General features: G+C 40.2%; 1 protein-coding gene across 1 annotated transcript in view; it reads right to left on the reverse strand.

Annotated features, from left to right (window-relative positions):
- LOC105819005 (aldehyde oxidase 4-like) overlaps positions 1-18,667 on the reverse strand; it is a 102,923-nt gene that overhangs the window by 33,841 nt on the left and 50,415 nt on the right. Inside the window, exons 19-27 of the mRNA XM_012655162.1 lie at positions 14,771-14,895; positions 12,659-12,792; positions 9,351-9,438; positions 8,957-9,043; positions 8,577-8,768; positions 7,450-7,677; positions 7,070-7,085; positions 4,978-5,072; positions 2,663-2,791 (exon numbers count right to left, since the gene is read on the reverse strand). Coding sequence (XP_012510616.1) covers positions 2,663-2,791; positions 4,978-5,072; positions 7,070-7,085; positions 7,450-7,677; positions 8,577-8,768; positions 8,957-9,043; positions 9,351-9,438; positions 12,659-12,792; positions 14,771-14,895 — 1,094 coding nt within the window. The remainder of the gene's footprint in view (positions 1-2,662; positions 2,792-4,977; positions 5,073-7,069; positions 7,086-7,449; positions 7,678-8,576; positions 8,769-8,956; positions 9,044-9,350; positions 9,439-12,658; positions 12,793-14,770; positions 14,896-18,667) is intronic.

Below are 18,667 nucleotides of genomic sequence, written 5' to 3' on the forward strand. Positions count from 1 at the left end.
ACCGTGCCCGGCTGGCCTCCGCTCTTAATTCAAATCCAAAACCATCTACATCTCTGCTTTTACTTATTCAACTCAGCCGCAGAACATCCTACATGCCCCTTCTTCATTTCTGTTCTTTCTTTTCTGTCATCCTCTTTTTGAGAAACGATCTATGGCTTCTCATCTGTCAGGGAAATCCCTGTTTTCATAGATCTACCTTTGCTGATCCATTCAGTTTTCAATCACTGACTTTAATACAAGTGGAAGCCTTGCAAAAGAGTGCCTATTCCAGGAAAACCTAAGTCCTGGAGTTCCCACTCCTGTCCAAATATCAGACACTCTTCTCTTTATCATGCCCTGACCACCATGCTTCTGTGCATAACTTCAGACTCAACAGTTTCGTGGTCTCCTAGGATTATTTTCCCTATAGGAGAGTGAAATACTGCAGTAAACATTTGTCATTCTTTTGCGATCTTCAGAATGCCTTTCTTGGGGGAATTCTCTCACCTTATATTTTTCTGTAGACTCGCCTCCCTCTACTAAAGCCCCAAATCCCAGAACGAATTTTTCCAGCTTCCTTTGCATTGTAGAAAATTTCCCAGTTACAGAAGTGGAGAGAATAGTACAATAGCCTCCTTTCTGCCCTTTATCCAGCTTCAACATGATCATCACCCAGCTATCTTTCTCACCTCTTCTTTTACCTTGCTCCCCTCTGCGCTCTCTGCTGTGGCCACCTTGACCTCCACACAGCCCTTCCACCATCAGGATGGGTCTGGGGCAGGTCACAAATGGTTAAAGCCATAGGAGAAGCATTGCTCACATTAAAGATGCCCAGAAGGGACGCTCTGAGGCGCTCACAATGCCATTCATGGGGGAAGCAGTCAGATGCAACATGGCCAGATTGTACTGATGCCACCAAGTAAGATGTTTTCTGCTTCTTACCTTTATGCCCTTCTAGCTTCAGACTCTATAGGATATAGAATGTAAGCTAGGAAGGTGGAGGGGAGGGGAGAAAGTACAGAGAGGGAAACAGGGAGAAGCTGCATCTGACCCTTTCTACCTGCGGGCCCCGCTGGGAAGCAGCAGAGACAACGCAATTGAAAATGCGTTTTAGAATTTTGGATTGAACGTTTTATTTACTGAAATGAGATTGTTTCCATGAAAAAAAGTGATCAGTGGGCTTTTAACGGTCTTGGAGTAATTAGAAAATTATGGGTAGATTATACTCAGGGGAAGGGAAGAAGAAGCCCACAGAGGGAACTTGAACCGTGGGTGGAGAAAAGCCGCACCCGTAGGAGTCCGCTCCTTCAAAGTAACAGCTTCCTACGTTTCTTTATTGTCTGTCTGAATGTGAGTTCAACGAGATCTTGTTCTGTTTCATTTGTTGCTACACCCCTAGTGCTTAGAACAGGATCTGGCACAGAGTGGGCCTCAGTAAATGTTTGTTAAATCACTATTGAATCAATAAAATAAATGTGAAGTCACCCACACTTATAAATTTTCATATGATAACTCATCAAAAACCATCATAAAAATATGAAAATATTTTCCAAAATATTCTTGTTTCTTCTTCTTCTTCTTGTTCTTGTTCTTCTTCTTGTTCTTCTTCTTCTTCTTCTTCTTCTTTTTTTTTTTTAGTGGTCTTGCCTTATCAATGCCTGAAACTATGTCTAATTGTATATTGAATGTCTCCTTGCGAACTGTGCTTGCGAGGCAATTGACCTCTGGATGAAAAGTGAAAAATGGACTCAATCATCTGCACATTTTATCAAAATGAGAATTTCCCAGAGTGTTTTTCTTGGGCACTGGTTCCACAGAATGTTAAGAGATATTATATTAATTAAAATGTTTTCATGGTTAAATAAACTTGGAAAAAACAGAGTGAAACAAAGTTAAATAGATTTCTTTACTGCAGGACTTTTCAGAGACTTTAACATGCTAATATGTCTTATTAGCCTCTATGAGTGGAATGTAGTAAGAATGCAACATTTTCCAAATTTGTTGACTACAGAATCCTTTTTTTTCCACTGAGCATTTCATGAGACCACTATGCCAAGGAGCGTATTTTTGGGAGCTGTGGTTTATGCGATATATAGGCACGTTTGATAGGCTGAAAGTGTCTCTTTCGTCCAGGTGCTTGTCATTTTGTGGAGGTGGTTTCTGTGGGTGATGATGACTAATCAGTAGTTTTTTAGAGGTTGGGGGTGGAGAAGGAGGCCGTGGCTGTGGCTTTATCGCATGATCTTCGTAATCCACCTGATTCTATGAGCTGGCTGGTATTTATACCCCTAGTATTGCAGAAGAGGAAAGGGATTCCTAGAGAGGTTGATTGCCTGGCCCAAGCCCTGAGTAGAACTAGGATGGGATTGTCCTGCCTTGCTCTGGTGTGCTGGGATGAGAGAAGGGAGGTATTTTCTTACCTAAGGAAAAGGGAGGCTGCTGAAAGTGTAGGTTTGCACTGCAACGGAACATTAATTATGAGAAACAGCCCAGTATGACAGAAGGAGCACCAAATGGGAGCCTCAGAAAACTTGACCTGGGGCCTCGTCTCTGCCAGTAATTAGCTGAATGACCTAGAACTTGACCTTTCTTGGCCTCAGTTTCATATTCCATAAAAGAAGGGGTGAGCCAAGGTCCTTTCCAGCATTGTCACTGAGTGACTGAGAAATGAAAGCGAAGTCACCTGCACGGCCTTTCCGTTGATGTCTGTCCCCATTGACCCTGCGGTGAAGACGGCGTTAGGCACCGTGACTGTGCTTGTTTCAGACAAGTGTATATAGGACTGGGGGATGTTGAGTTCTCGACTAGCCACCTGCCAGAAGCAGAAGAAAAACATTTGTTTCATGGACTTTAAGCCTCTCCACCAAATCAAAAACCTTTACGTCCTTTTTAGAGCTGAATACAAAACCTGGCTGCTCTCCTGTAGAGACCAACATTTAAGCTGGCATCCGGGGTTGGTAAGTAGATTGATGCATTCGAAGATTTTAAACGGCACTGTAAAAGACACACTCCTTTTGAGAGACATGTGGCCAACCACAGAGCCTCATTATGCTCTTTTTCAGACCAGTGTCATGGAAGTCATGTGGCAGGATGTTCACTGTGGGACATCTAATTTAGTAGGACAGGTGCAGGCAAGCACAAGACCATGATCTCGCTGTTTCACCTTCATCTCTTCCTCGTGGTTTACAGACAATTTAACAGATTATGTTTACTTTGTTGGACATTTTAAGGATTTTGTTGGGAGGAAGCAAGATATGTTCAAAGAAGGCCCTGTGTATTTTTGTGCTTTTCTAATTCCAAGTATACTATTTAGTAAATACTACTTAAAAATATTCTTTTCTTAGGGTGAATATCTTCTCTCTATATCTCATTGGGAGAGAAGCTTTGTTTCCCATGCACATTTTTGATTCAAACGTCATATTCAACAAATTCTTATTTCACATCAAAAAGAGAGGAAAATTTGTTATTGCAGGAATCTCTTGCTTTTTTGATAATATTAGAAACACTTCTTTGAATTAGCACACATGGTGGCTAGTCATGTGACATTCTTAAGTAGATCGTAAATTCTAAGAGCATAATTTTTCATCTTATTAAATGCATTCATTTCTTTTTTTTTTTTTTGAGACAGAGTCTCACTGTGTTGCCCAGGCTAGAGTGCTGTGGCGTCATCCTAGCTCACAGCAACCTCAAACTCCTGGGCTCAAGCAATCCTTCTGCCCCAGCCTCCCGAGTAGCTGGGACTACAGGCATGCGCCACCATGCCCGGCTAATTTTTTCTATATATTTTTAGTTGTCCAATTAATTTCTTTCTAATTTTTAGTAGAGATGGGGTCTCGCTCCTGCTCAGGCTGGTTTCGAACTCCTGAGCTCAAACAATCCACCCGCCTCGGCCTCCCAGAGAGCTAGGATTACAGGCGTGAGCCACCGCGCCCAGCCTGCATTCATTTCTAATTGAGAATTTGAATGAACATAGGATTGCTTTGAGCAATTGCCATTGAGAAACAAAAATAAAATCCTCAGCTCCCCAACTGACTAAATGGATCCCCTCTTGGCCAAGGGGACCCCAGAGAAACCTTAAAAACTGAATTCCTGGCCACTATCGGATGGGAGGTCAGACGTGCCTTGTTATCCCCCCTCCCTCATTAACTGACATTAGACTTTCCTACCTGAGGCTAAACAGAAACCAACCCTTTCCAGAGACTTGCTCCACCACTGATTTCAACCAACTGCCTGATGCGGCAGCTGGACTCCCCTCCCTTTTTGCAGTTTTGACACAACTGACCAGCATTCCTTGCTAAGAGACCACGAACCGTGGACTGGTTCTGGCTGGTTTACAGGACTTCACACAGGTTGCATCTGTGTCCTCTCTTTTACTTTCAGACGTACAGAGCCTAATTTTAATGCATTTAAATGTTAAGTCTCCGCCCCAAAGTGATGCATGTTTGCCTACTACGAACACATGCGTCCCCCCTTTGTGAATATCCATAGCTCCTCCTATAACCTGTTGAACGTGTATATTTACCCAACCCATTTAGCATAAATTCCTGTCTCACCCTTCCTCCTTCAAAGTGCTTGCTTTTGGTTTCTGCTGGAGGCCACCTTCCCAGCCTACAGGATGGCCAGCCAGCAGGCTGCAACACTTTATACGAAATAAAGCTCTTCTCTCCAAATTTATGGATATCATGATTTTAAGTCAACACCATAAAGCTTAAAAGTATTTCATCTTGAAAAATTCAAATAACATTTTTCAGGAGATCTATGGACTTGGTTCTTTTCGTGTGCAGGAGGAATAATAGAATGTATTGCCTCAATCCTAACACCCATTGCCCTCATCCCCCTGCATTTTTGCATTTCTGAAGACAGGATGAGTCCTACAATTGACTTATGCATGTAGTTTCACTGTATTTATTTTATTTAACAAGAAAATAGCTGTTAAGTTGATTGTAACATGCTATACTCCTCTATTGATACATTTGAGAAGATGGACACTTATCTCACCTGAATAGTTTTGGTGTGCAGGCCTTGTCCCAGTTCACAGCCACCATGAGTCACCAAGACAGAGCCATCCAGATAGATGGGACTAGAGCAGCTGCCTGGGGGGAAACAATTGTAATACCAGTTTGGAAACTGATGCAGCCAAATGTTGTTGTGAGTGTAGCCAAGGTTGCTGGATGAATAGTTTTGTTTCATTGAGCCAATCTCTCATTTTTTGTTCTAGAGAAGAGAGCTATTATTGGTGGCTACAGACAACCTCTTGCAAGAAAGCTGAAACTTCAAAACCATTAATGTAGACAGATGAATGTGCTCCTCTTCCCTTCCACCAGTCTCCTGCCTCCTGGCCTTGTGTGGTTGCCTTGAGAGCTGCCTCTCCAAAGCTCCAACCTGCATAACATTTTATTATTCTTCCTTCCCTGGACATGGAAATTAATTTTAAAGTAAATGGAACCTACATGAGTAAATTTACAAGCATGACCTCTCCTGGATACTCAGAGGAACTGGAAGAACCTTGAGATGTTTTAATGGTTTCCAGACACTGATCTTCCAGTATAATGATGGGGGAGGGGGTCTGTGTCCCACTCTGGAAATTCAGTGGCAGGTTGGAGGTGGTTCCCAAATACCCATTTTTAAAGCTCCCAGGTGATTTTGATAATTAGCCAGGTTTGGGATTCACTGATTTAGTCCAAATTCTTCACTTTGCCCATGGGAGAATAGAAGCCTAGAGAGGGGAGACTTGGCCATAGCCAGATGCCTAGTTTGTGGGAAAGTCAGGGCTGGAACCCACAGTCCTAACTTGAGTCCAGTGTTCTTGGCTATCACACCATGCTGCCTCCTCAAACTAACTGCTGCTGTCCATCTCTGCAGCTGGTTGTTTTAACTGAGGAATCCACAGAATGCACATGTGGCTCCAGGCACCAGACCCACAAGAGGGAGGAGGCTGGGCTACGTAGGGTGGTTCTACGCTGGGATTTTTCTTGAGAGCAATCCCCACCATGTGCTCAGGCACGAGGCCCAGGATTCTGCACCTACCCCTTGGGCTCCTACCTCCGGATTAAGGCCTGTGCCCCTGCTACTAAGCAGGCAAATACCAACTAACTCATCTCTCTCAGTCTTCTGGGTATGACACTATATTCACAGAATCACTAAGTCCTCCACAGGAACTTTTAAAATTTGTGTTTTTGTCTCCTTGACAATCTAACAAGAGTAATGTATGACCACGCATGAACAAGTATTGCCATGTACTTTCAGATACCATGTTAGATTTTAGGTTGATGATTGTCTAAGCACCAGGTAGGATGACATTAATTGATGGAGCATATTCGAGATAAGAGGTGGGGCAGTGAGTCATCACACCATCATAGACATTTAGGATGCAGCAGCAGCCAGGACCACCATCGATTTGGGAGTAAGGATTTAGTTTTAGAAAAGCAACATCATTCACCACATTCAATTAATGGCACTATTTTGAATACTACTAGCATTTATAGCATTATTTTTACTTAATTTGCAAATTTGTTTTTTTTGTAAAGGCATAAGAGCTAAAAGAAGCTTATTCTTTGTTTTGTGGTTATACACCGTTAAATAACATCAAAATAAATAATTTAAGCAACCATGGAGAGTCCACAAGAATTTTCTCCTTTAAGCGCATCTGTGTGTTATTCTGGCTTGAGAAATACTACCTGGGGAAAAGATGTACACCTGCTCCAGGTGGTGCAGTGCTTCTGGCCGTCCCCTTCCTCCTTCTCATTGTCCTTCCTACCTTGTTAGTGGACTCTGAGGAAGGGTGTGCACAGGAGATAATTTTGGTAAGAGACAGCCTGGGCAGACCTCAGTCACACCATGAAGGGGGCCTATATGCCTTCCTTTGCCTGGCTTGGCTTATGGAGACATTTCAGAAATTTATGGGGATGGAAACAAAAAAATAAATGACAGAATCAGACACGGAACCCTACAAAAAGGTGGTTATAATGAAACTAAAAAGGAGACCTAGGAGTCACTGAGCCCCGATATAGTAACACCAAGTTTCTACGTGAATCGCGTAGCTCTGTCTGTTCTCATGTGTTTTTGCAAGCTCTGTCTTCAAATGACCTACTGCTTTCACTAAGACACTAGGGAAGAGAGAAGGGGATCCTTTTGTTACCCTCTAGTTTTCTCATGGATTTGAAATTTGACTCTATACCTCAAAACCTATATTTGGGGCCCTGCTACCCCAGCCCAGAAGCTCCTGAGCTGGACTTTATTCTTGATTGGTTTCTGAGGTTCCTGATATGGTGACCTGCCAGGTCTGCCCTGACATCGTGGTCCCCAACACTTGTCTAAACACACTCTCTCTATTTCCTGCTAAAGGAAACTGCCCAGTTTCTTCACTCTTCCCCAGAGGGAAACATCCCTGGTTGCACAGGATTGCCTTTTCTGGGCAGCCAGTCATTTGGAAAAGAGCTTTGGATGGAAAGATACCTCCCCCAAACTCACCTGATTGTAGTAGGCCATGGGCATCCCAATGGTAAATTTCATGGGGACTACGGCAAGCCCCCTCTTTTTCCAGTAATTCTTTTGGTTAAATTCCTCTGCTGCCAGTTTCCTAGCATGGAAGGAAGATTTCTCCAGACATTCCTTCCAGCATCTTCTCAAGGGCTCCGGATTAAATGTCTGCTTATAGGCTGTTTTGCTAATTCTCTTAAGCATGTTTATTTCTTTAACCTGAAAGATGAGAAAATAAAATGGATTTCAAGGAAAGATGATTGTTCTATACGTGAAGCATGCGTTTTTGTTATATGCCTGAAAGTCTTTCAAAAAAAAAAGAAATAACTATCTAAATGGCTATAAATATGCACGTGCAAGTGTGCATGTATAAACATAATAATAACAACAATAGAAACTACTATTGAATGCTTTGTATGCATGAGGCTCTAGAGTGTATTATCTCAGTGAACTTCACAATAACTCCAAGAAGTCCCAACTATTAGTAGCCCTGTTACAAGTTTGTTAGTGGTGAGACAAAATTCTCCTGATTCAAAATCCTTTTACTCCCACACAACATTGCCTTATTCTTAACTGTTCTCAAATTAGCTCCTCAAAGTCTTGAACTGTGGTAAAATATTTGTACAAATGGGCATAATCTTTCTGCTCTATTTATTCCCTTGGGTGGTTTCACACTGATTCTGGGATTAGCCGTGTGTCTTGTTTTGGCCAATGGGACTATGCATACATATGAGGCAGATGGAGACTTGAAAAGTGCTTGTATATTAGGGCTTGCCACATTCTTGCTGCTTTGGGGAACCCAGTGACCACCACCATGAGAAGAAGTCTTGGCTAGCCTGGAGGATGAGACACTCTGGAACTGAGGCATCCAATTGAACTGGCCTAGACCAGAAGAGCTGCCCAGCTGACCCACAGAATCATAACAAATACTATCTATTATTTTAAGACTCTAAATTTTGTGGTCAATTCACCACATAGCAAAAATCAGTAGAAACATAGATGATGCACTTTATTTCTTTGAATCTATATAGAAGCCGACATAATGCACTATGTAGGTGCTCAAGATATAATGGAACCAGTATTCTCAGTATTTTATTAGGGAACTCTTGACTGATTACCTCTTCAGGGAGTAAGTTACATTGAGATGCCACAGCAGTTATGTAAGCTTCAACGACCACCATAGCCTGAGGGAAGCCAAATCCTCGGAAGGCAGTGTTGGATGGCAAATTTGTTTTGCACGGCCTACCATGGCACCGGAAATTAGGAATATAATATGCATTCTCAGATTTCAATACAATGAACTCCAACACCTGAATTAAAGCAAAACAAAACAAAACTTCACATCTGTCAAACATTCAAAACCACTTATCTGAATTTTATCTCTGACTTGACCCTTTCACAGAATTTATCTGATTTGTAAGACAAACACTCATGCAGATGAAGTGTGGTGCATATAGCTCAACTGGTAACCTTTGGGGAAAGCATGTTTCTTACTTACCAGCTCAGATTCATCAGGAGTGCACCCACCAGTGACATAATATTCAACATCAGCAGCTTTGATCACACCGTTGTTCATGAATCCAATCTGCAAAGTGAAGGCAATCCTTGCGACAGTCCTTCTTTGCAATCAAATCATGCTGTACACAAATATCTCTGATCATGGTTGTCAATCCATACTTAACTTATGTACATGATTGAATACATCAGTGACCAGAGGAGTAGTAAGAATGGTGCCCAAGTTGAACATGATCCTAACAGAAGGTTCTGACTCATTTTAGGCAGCATTCAAATATCCCTTTCAAGGAGTATGGAATGTAGTAGTTGTCTTTAGTATTGGTTGGTTAACACTGGACAGTGTCGTAGGCAGTTTGCTGAATCATTCTCTCACTCACTTTGTATTTCCCAAGGAGTGGGTGGCGGCCAGCAGTTATCAGCATGTCATCTCCACGCTCCAGGATAAACCGGATTGGGCGGCCAGTCCCATGGGAAGTGATACTGTTAATATGCTGGATGCTTCACAAAGTTGTAGAAACACAGAGATGGGGGAAGGGGACTGGAGATAATGTAGCTTATTGGTTTTCAGTGGGGGTTATAACATTCCTTAGACAATGTTTTGGAAGTTTGTGGGGCACTAAAATTAAAAAAAATATTATTGCTGTAATCGCCTTTGGGGTCTTACTCATAAATTCTTTGTCTAGGCTGATATCTAGAAGAGGGTTTCCTACATTTTCTTCTAGAATTCTTAGGGTTTCATGCATTACATTTTTAAGTCTTTCATCCTTCTTGAATTAATTTTTGTGAGTGGTGAGAGAGATGGATCCTGTTTCATTTTTCTGCATGTGCCCATCCGATTTTCTCAGCACCATTTATAGAATAGCACTTCTTTTCTCTAGCATATATTGTTGTCTGCTTTGTCAAAGTTGGCTGTATGTTGATGGTTCTATATCTGCGTTCTCTATACTTTCCACTGGTCTATGTCTCTATTTTTGTGCCAGTACCATGCTGTTTTGGTTACTATAGCTTTGTAGTATAGTTTGAAGTCTTGCACAGGCTGGTCTTGAGCTCCTGAGCTCAAATTATCCTCCTGCCTCGGCCTCCCAGAGTGCTAGGATTACAGGTGTGAGCCACCATGCCTGGCTGAGTCTTTGGGGTTTTCTAGATAGAAGATCATACAAACATAAATAAATGGGACTTGATTAAATTAAAAAGCTGCTGCACAGCTAAGGAAATAATCAGCAGAACAAATAGAAAACCTACAGAATAGTAGAAAATATTCACAAGCTATACATCTGATAAAGGGCTAATAACCAGAATCTACAGATAACTCAAGCAAATCAGCAAGGAAAAAACCAAACAACCCCATTAAAAAGTGGGCAAAAGACATGAAGGTTTTCAAAAGAAGATAGAATAATGGCCAATAAACATATGAAAAAATGTTAATCATCAGAGAAATGTAAATTAAAACCACAATGAGATATCACCTTACCCCAGTTAGAATGGCTTTTATTTTTAAAAAGTCCAAAAACAGTAGATGCTGGCATGGATGCAGAGATAAAGGAACGCTTATATACTGTTGGTGGGACTGCAAATTAGTATAACCTCTATGAAAACAGTATGGACATTCTTCAAAGAACTAAAAGTAGATCAACCATTTGATCCAGCAATCCTACTACTGGGTATTTGTTGCTCCATGAATTAATATAGATATGTTCACAGACAGGATTTGTCTTAGGAATTTTGCAGAGCTTTGCCCTGAAGGAATATGTGAACGTGTTGGTTTGCATTTCAAATGCTGTTGCACTTGGAAGGGTGACTCTGAAAGACAGTAGCTACTGTATCCCACAAGGCGCTGCGTTTCTCAGAACTAAAGGTTTGGATTTGCTTTGTAAAGCAAAGTGAATCTGTTAAAAACTACAGGATGAGAGCTGACAATGGAGTGCCCCCCGGAAGAGACAGCTGCTCAAATGGCTAAAAGCAAAGGTCTTGTTTAAACACTCTACACTACCTGTCTCCATTCACAATAACCTAATAAATGTGGAGCCACCATATCTCTGTTTAACCCCTCTGTTAAGTGATAAATTTACCTTAGAACTTAGAAGTTAATCTTTGAAAGGTTTTGTAACCTTTCACGTAGATAGAATTAGTTAAAAGATCTGTAGAAGCCTTTTGAAAATCTGTTAACCTGAGAGGAAATACCTGTTGTTATGTAAATCTGTTACCCCTGGCAATTAATCACTATTCCCTATAAGTTACCATGTAAGACCTCATTCGGGGCTTTTTGAGACCCACGGAGAAGGTCTAGGCCCCCTGAGATCCTGCTTTGCCTATAGTCTTTATAAACTTATGAAACTATATCTTTGTCTCTGTGTATTCTTTAATTTCTTTTATTTTCCATTTTTCTCTATTATTTTCTTATCCCTTGCAACTCTACCAAAGGGACCCGGTTTTTTGCTGGGAGCTTAGCTACCTCCCCGCAGGTATTTATCCAAAGGAAAAGAAGTTATTTTATCAAAAAAACACCTGCACTTGAATGTTTATTGCAACACAATTCGCAATTGCAAAGATGTGGAGTCAACCCAACTGACCATCAATTCATGAGTGGATTGACAAAATGTGATATATGTATACCATGGAATACTATTCAGCCATAAAAATGATGTATTAATAGCTTTTGCAACAGTTTGGATAGAACTGGGGACCATTAGTCTAAGTAAAGTATCTCAAGAATGAAAAAACAAATACTACATGTACTCGCTATTAAATTGGAACCAACTGATGAGCACACATGTGCACAGAGTGAAGTAAAACTCAGTGTAAATCAAGCGGGGGGTAGGGGGAAGGAAGGGATGGGTGAAAACCTACCTAATAGGTACAATGAACACTGTCTGAGTGATGGGCACACTTATAGCCCTGACTCAAGCATTACAAAAGTGATCCATGTAATCAAAAACATTTGTATCCCCAAAATATTTTGAAATTAAAACAATGAAAAAAAATGATACTAACATATTTTAACCTATTAAATAAAAAAATTATTATTATTCTGGCTTAGTTATATCTGAGAGTTTATATATTGCAATGATATTATTTGGTTATAAGTTATTTTTTATTTCTCTTTTATATTATATTAAGGAATTGTATGATTATTTTGTAATGATGTGTATAATTATGAATTTCACTTCGATATAGTAAAGGGGCGTTAAAATATTTGCCATAAGGGGGATGTTGAGACTGAGGGGGTTGACACCCAGTGCTCTGTCCTGCTCAACCTTCCTTGCATTCAGAATCCCTGCCATAAAATGTCCCCAGTGCCAGCAAACCTGCTACTTTCAGGACAACATTTTCTATTGTTGGAAAGTTCCAATGAGCTAAGATGTTCACAGTTTTCTTTTTATAGCAGTAGCCTGGGAGAAGTTAGGTTTGTCCTGAGTATATCTTGGTGAACTTTGGTAGTTACAAGGTTCAGAAAAGGCACGGCTGTTCCAGGGTTTGGATGTTCCAACTGCACGATGCAGAGGCTAAGTGAACATTCCCAGGCAGCAGCAGAGGCCTCAGCTTATTTCATAATAAAATGTGTCTTTTTTTTAAGGTTGGGGTTTTGACCTTCTTTTTACTCCACCAACCTCAGCAGAGCTGAAAGCTGGGGTGCGGGGCTGACAGAACTCGGGTGGCGTTAATGCTGCGTAGACTGCTGACTTACTTGTTGGCGGGCACAGCACTGACAGCTCCTAGCAGAGCAGGCTTGGTCACTTTTCCCCCAAACGCTCCTCCAGCTCTTTTCACGTGGCAGGCGATTCTGCTCCTTGGGACATTTAGTGTCGCAGCCACGTATTCCTGCAAGAGGTAAGTCCAGAAAGCTGTATCAGTGCAGTTTAATAGTCCACTTTAAACTCTGCCCATGAAAGAAATTTAGTAATTCAACAGATACTTTATATTTACAGAATTGTGCAACCATCACCATAATGTAATTTTAGAACATTTTCAGCATCCCCAAGGAAAACTTGTATACTTTAAGCAATCCATCCTTATCTCCCTCCAACCCCCCAGCACTGGGCAACTATTAATCTACTTTCTGTCTTTATAGATTTGCCTGTTCTGGACATTTCATGTAAGTGGAATCATAAAATAGGTCTTTTGTGACTGGCTTCTTTCACTTAGCATAACGTTTTCAAAGTTCATCCATGTTGTAGCATTATCAGTATTCCATTCCTTTTTATGACTAAATAATATTCCATTGTACGGATATATCACATTTTGTTTGTCCATTCGTCAGTTGATGGACATTGAGTTGTTTCTACTTTTGGCTATTATGAGTCATGCTGCTATGAACATTTGTGCATAAGTCTTTTTGTGGACGTGTGTTTTCATTTTTCTTGGGTAGATACTTAGTTGTGGAATTACTGGGTTTTATGTTCAGTGTATGTTTAACATCCTGATAAACAGCCAAACCATTTTCCTAAGTGGCTGTGCCATTGTTCATTCCCACCAGCAATGTATGAAGGCTCAATTTATCTGCATTCTTGCCAGTACTTGTTATTGCTTGTCTTTTTGATTATAGCCATTCTAGTGGGTGGGAAGTGGTATCTCATTGTGGTTTTGATTTGCATTTCCCTAGTGACTAATCATGCTGAACAGCTATTCATGTGCATATATATTCGTGGTTCACATATCTTCTTTGGAAAAACGTCTACTCCAGTCTTTTACTGGGCCTGCTTTTGACGCTGCCCCAGATTCCGGGCTGTGGCAGGCTGTGGCTATGCAGTGCCCTACTGACCCCAGGGAAATGTCTGCTGTGTTGGAGCTGACTGCAACCCAGGAGCTGTTGGTGGTAGGCGGCATTGGTGACTTTGGGATATATGTATTCTCCACTGGAGCCCAGAGTCACAGACCCCCTGCCAAAAGGGACCTCAGAGGTGATCTTTATCACCTCCCTCAATTTACAGAAAAGGCTATTGATACCCAGTGACTTGTTGGAGATCACATAGCTGCTTAAGGGCAATGTTCATATCTCCTCCCCTGTGCATGTCAAAACTTGCAACTGTGTAGGCCACAGTCACACCCCAGCTCAGAATCAACACCCTCAGCCTTTCATTTTGCCTTGAATGGCAGCTGGTGGCTTCCTCCTCCCATGGAGCCTCCCCACCCCTTCAGGACTTCAAGGCGTCAGCTCACCTGTGCTCCACCAGGAAGCTTCCAGCTTTCCCTATCAGCAATGATTGTCATGACTCCTTCCCCCAGTATGATTTTAAAATACCCTCCTGTGCCTGGCACTATTCTAGGACCAACAACCCCATATTTTGGGAGAGGGGAATATTGGAGAATTTTCTTCACTTCCCTGGGTATGGCAATGCCTTATACTTCAACTACTAGCACAGGGTTGGAATTTACCCGCTACTTATTGAGCTGGGCTGAAAACGTCTTGGAAATGCAATTGCTTTATATAGGTACCACCAATACATAAGAACATTCATATAGAATAGCAATACAATTGAATCCCTAAGGGAAATTTAAGTATAATACTAAGGTTTTGACGTCCTGAGATTAAGTTTTACAATATCAATTGCTGCAAGGGAAAGATGAATCTTGCCCTATCTTTTTGAAGGTAGCAAAACTTCCGGATCACTTTGAAACGTCTGCGCTTTTAAGGACACATTTGGCCCATATTCTTCATTCTGGACTTTAGCTAATGTGCAGGGAGTTTGAGGCCTAGGAGTGGGAGGGATCAAAAGACTCTGACAGTGGAGGGCCTGGCTGCAAAGGCCTCACATCACATGACCATCTGGAGTCTCATTTTCCAAGGATATCCTGTTACCTGCACATGGGTTGGAAACTGTGTTCCAAGATGTAACACCATTTTTTTATCTTCTCTTTTTGGGATAGCCAGGATAGTTTGCGTTTCCATGTAAAAATGTTCCTGTCCTTCCACGTGGACCTCACCTATAAAGCATAAACACAGGGCAGCATTTAATCACGAGTTACAGTGTGGGAGCTCTTGGTGGAGTTTTGCTTATAAAGAGTGAGCTGCTTCAGTTTATGGAGTGCCAGACTTTATATCATTTGATTAAGCCACTTTTTCTAATCCACTCGGTGCTCAACCAGCTGAGTGACCCTAGGTAATCCACTTCACCTCTCTTAGCCTCAGTTTCCTCTTCTGTGTAGTGAGTGGCTAGACCTGCGATGTGCTGAACTTGAGAGCACAGACTAATCTGACTACATACCCAGGTGCAGCCACCGCCTTGCTCAGTGAATTTGGGCAAGTTATTAAATCCCAGTTTCCTCAGCTATAAAATGGGGGAAAATATGTACCTCCATTAGGTGATGTTGAGGATTATTGAGTCACAGGAAGAATAAGTAACTTGCTAAAGGACATACAGGTTTAAAATGGCAGAGCTGAGGTTGTTCCCTTCCCTAAAACCAGCCTACTCTTACTGGTTTACATAAGTTTTTCGGCTTGTTCGGTACATCCTTATCTTTTGTAGGCTATACCAAGAGAGGCATTTGGCCCTTGTTTAAATTTCTGAAGATAGTGTTTTCACTTTATAACTACCTGAAAGACCCTGTGCTGTTAAAACAAGTGAATTGTTTGCCAGAGTCAAAGGTTTATTTAAAATTATTTCTTGGGACAATAGAATGCGAGTCATGCAAAAATGCCCTCCACCCCTCCAAAAAAGTCTGCTTACAGAGTGTATATGACTTCAAGCTAAAATCAACATAATTTTGTTTTAAATTTTTTAACAGGAGAAAGGGTTTATTTGAAATTTTTTAAGCAGGAGAAATAGGGTTATTTCACCTGCATGTGGAGGGAAGGCTCACAGAAATGAACTGCAAACCTCAAAGAGGTGGTCAGGCCCGGAAGCTTACATACCATTTTAACAAAGGACGATAAATTTGTGGAGAAGGGGCAAGACAAAGGAAAGGGGTTTTGAGCTTCTAGGGGTGGTAAATTGTGAGAAGATAAATATTTAGGGGAAACTAATATAAGATAAACGTTATATTAGTGAGGTTTGTCATGCAGATTCCTCTCACTGCCATCTCTGGGCTGATAAGAGTCTAGAGTTGCCTCTTGTTCTGCCCTTCTTGGTACAAGAGAGAGGAATGGGAACCTCTTCAAAAAGAGAAATTTATGCCCCACTTTTAGGTAAATTGGGAGAAGGTTAGAGAGCTTTTTTCTATGTCTGCTGATTCTTAATTGCCTTCAGCTCAAAATAATATTTTATTTTGGCATATTTTGAACTCAAATTTACTTATTAACAATTATACAGTGTTTACAATATGCTAGGTATTTTTCTAAGGCTTAGTGCTTTATAAACAATTAATTCATTTAATCCTCCTACCAATCCCGTGAGGCATGTATTATTATCTCCGTTTTGCCAGATGGGCATCTGAGACAGGGAAAGGTTAAGTAAGCTGCCCAAGGTCACATAGGTAGTAAGTAGCAGAGCTGGGATTCAAACCTAGGCAGCTTGACTCCAGACTTCATGTTCTTAATCACTACAACCATTTCTCCATGTTGGCATGCTCTGTGACTCTTAGTCATTCCTGCCCAAATTCCTTTCCCGTTTCAAATTTTCCACTCGTGCCAAAATTCTGAACTCCCACAATTGCCAAAATCCAAAATGGCAAAGATCCCAAATGGCAAAATCATGAGTGGTGCCTCATTAATCTTCTGCCTTTTGGGTAACAATGACAATTAAAAGAAAATATACTATGTTGCTTAGAGCAAGGCCTTAGAGTCAGCCAGTCCTGGGCTACATTCCTGGTTCTACTGCTACCCAGATATGAGATCTCAGTTTTATAAACCTTATCAACTTTCATAAGCCTCAGTTTCCTTATTTTAAAAATGAAGCTACTGATATGCTCCTTTTCAGAGTTGTTCTGCTTGCATGTTAAATAGTAAGCAGTAAATACTTAGTAGCTCAAAATAGGTTTAATAATAATACTAATCTCTGAGAGTTGATATTAGGATTAAATCATATAATACATGTAAGATGTTTAGCATGGTGTCCGGCACAGTAAGTACTTGATAAATGTTGGCTGATAATATTATTATTAAATAATATTTGGCCCCAATTTATAGTTTTTATAAAATCTCACTTAATTGTTTAAATAAAATCCATTACAAGCAATGAATGTTTGGCATAAGTAGTAGATACTATCAAACTTCTGAGCATCTCTCATGCGTTTACTGGCTGTATCTAACTACTCTTCTGAGGTAGTGATGTGTTCTTATAATTGGGAAGCAGCCTACATTTTCTACTTAAACAGAATGATGTTGACAAACAAGTATTCTAAAGGTTTTTCCTAGGTTTTAATAATAAAAAAAAGCTTACAGCACTTGCCATTCCAGTTATGTAGAAGTAGGTAATAGATCCTGTGAAAATGACTACTCTCTCTTACCAAAGATCAATAGCGATTCTGTCAATAAAGACAGATGTAGTTATCAACTTTGGCCACACATTAGAATTTCCTGGGGAGCTTTTTAAATAATATTAATGCTCTGACCCTATAGTCCAAGATTCTAATTTCACTGGTCTGGGGTGTGATCTAGGTATTGCTGTTTTTAAAAATTATACTAACTAGGTCTTAGCCAGTGCACTAAGTCACAATAAACCAAAAAAACAGATAATAGTATCAAGGACTAGAAAACATAAATAAAACTGTCATGACAAGATTATGTCCATAGAAAACTCAAGAAAATCTCTAAGACTATTGAGCTAGTAAGTGAATTTAGCAAAGTTGCTACATATAAAACCAATATACAAAAATTAATTGTGTTTTTATATGCTAGACACAAGTAGAAAATTAAGTAAAAATAATATCATTTACCATAGCATCACAAAATATCAAATACTAGGAATCTATATTAAGAAGAGTGTGCAAAATCTCTGTAGTGAACACTAGAAAAATTACTGAGAAATTAAAGAAAACCTAAATAAAAGGCAAGGTCTGCCATGTTCATGTATTAGAATCCTTAATATCATTTAGGTTTCAATCCTTTCAAATTGATATATTGTTTCAATGCAATCCCAATCAAACCCCCCACCAAGTTATTTTTGGTGGAATTGATGAACTAGTGATAAATTTATGTGGAAATGCAAAAAACCTATAATAGCTAAGGTAATATTGGAGAAGCAGCAGGAAATTATCAGATTTCAAGACTTAATATAAAGTTACAGCAAGTAAGGCACTGTGGTATTAGCATAAATGTAAGTAAATAGACTAATAGAATATAATAGAGAATTCAGAAATAGAACACGTATATAGACACCTGAAAAACAAGAAACCTGCAGTGCAATTCAGTAAGGGAAAGGATATTCTTCAATAAATGGTGTTGGGTCAATTGAATAGCCACATGAAAGAAATGTAATCTTGACCACTAGCTCATACCATACAAAAAATTAATTTAAGATGAATCGTAGAGCTAAATGCAAAAGCTAAAATAATTAAGATTCTAACAGAAAATGTAGAAGAATAAATTCATGACCTTTGGATAGGCAAAAATTTCTTCAATGCACACAGAGCACTAACTATAAAGAAAAGACTGACAAATTGACTTTCATTAAAATAAAAAAATTATTTATAAAAAGGCACCATAAAGAGAGTGAAAAGGTAACCCACAGGCTGGGAAAAGATTATAACCAATCTAAAACAATAAGAAACCTCCTATAAATCAGTTAGTAAATAATTATTTAACAGTCGTTATATTATA

Source organism: Propithecus coquereli, unplaced genomic scaffold (assembly GCF_000956105.1).
Source record: "Propithecus coquereli isolate 6110/MARCELLA unplaced genomic scaffold, Pcoq_1.0 Scaffold113, whole genome shotgun sequence".
NCBI lineage: Eukaryota > Metazoa > Chordata > Mammalia > Primates > Indriidae > Propithecus > Propithecus coquereli.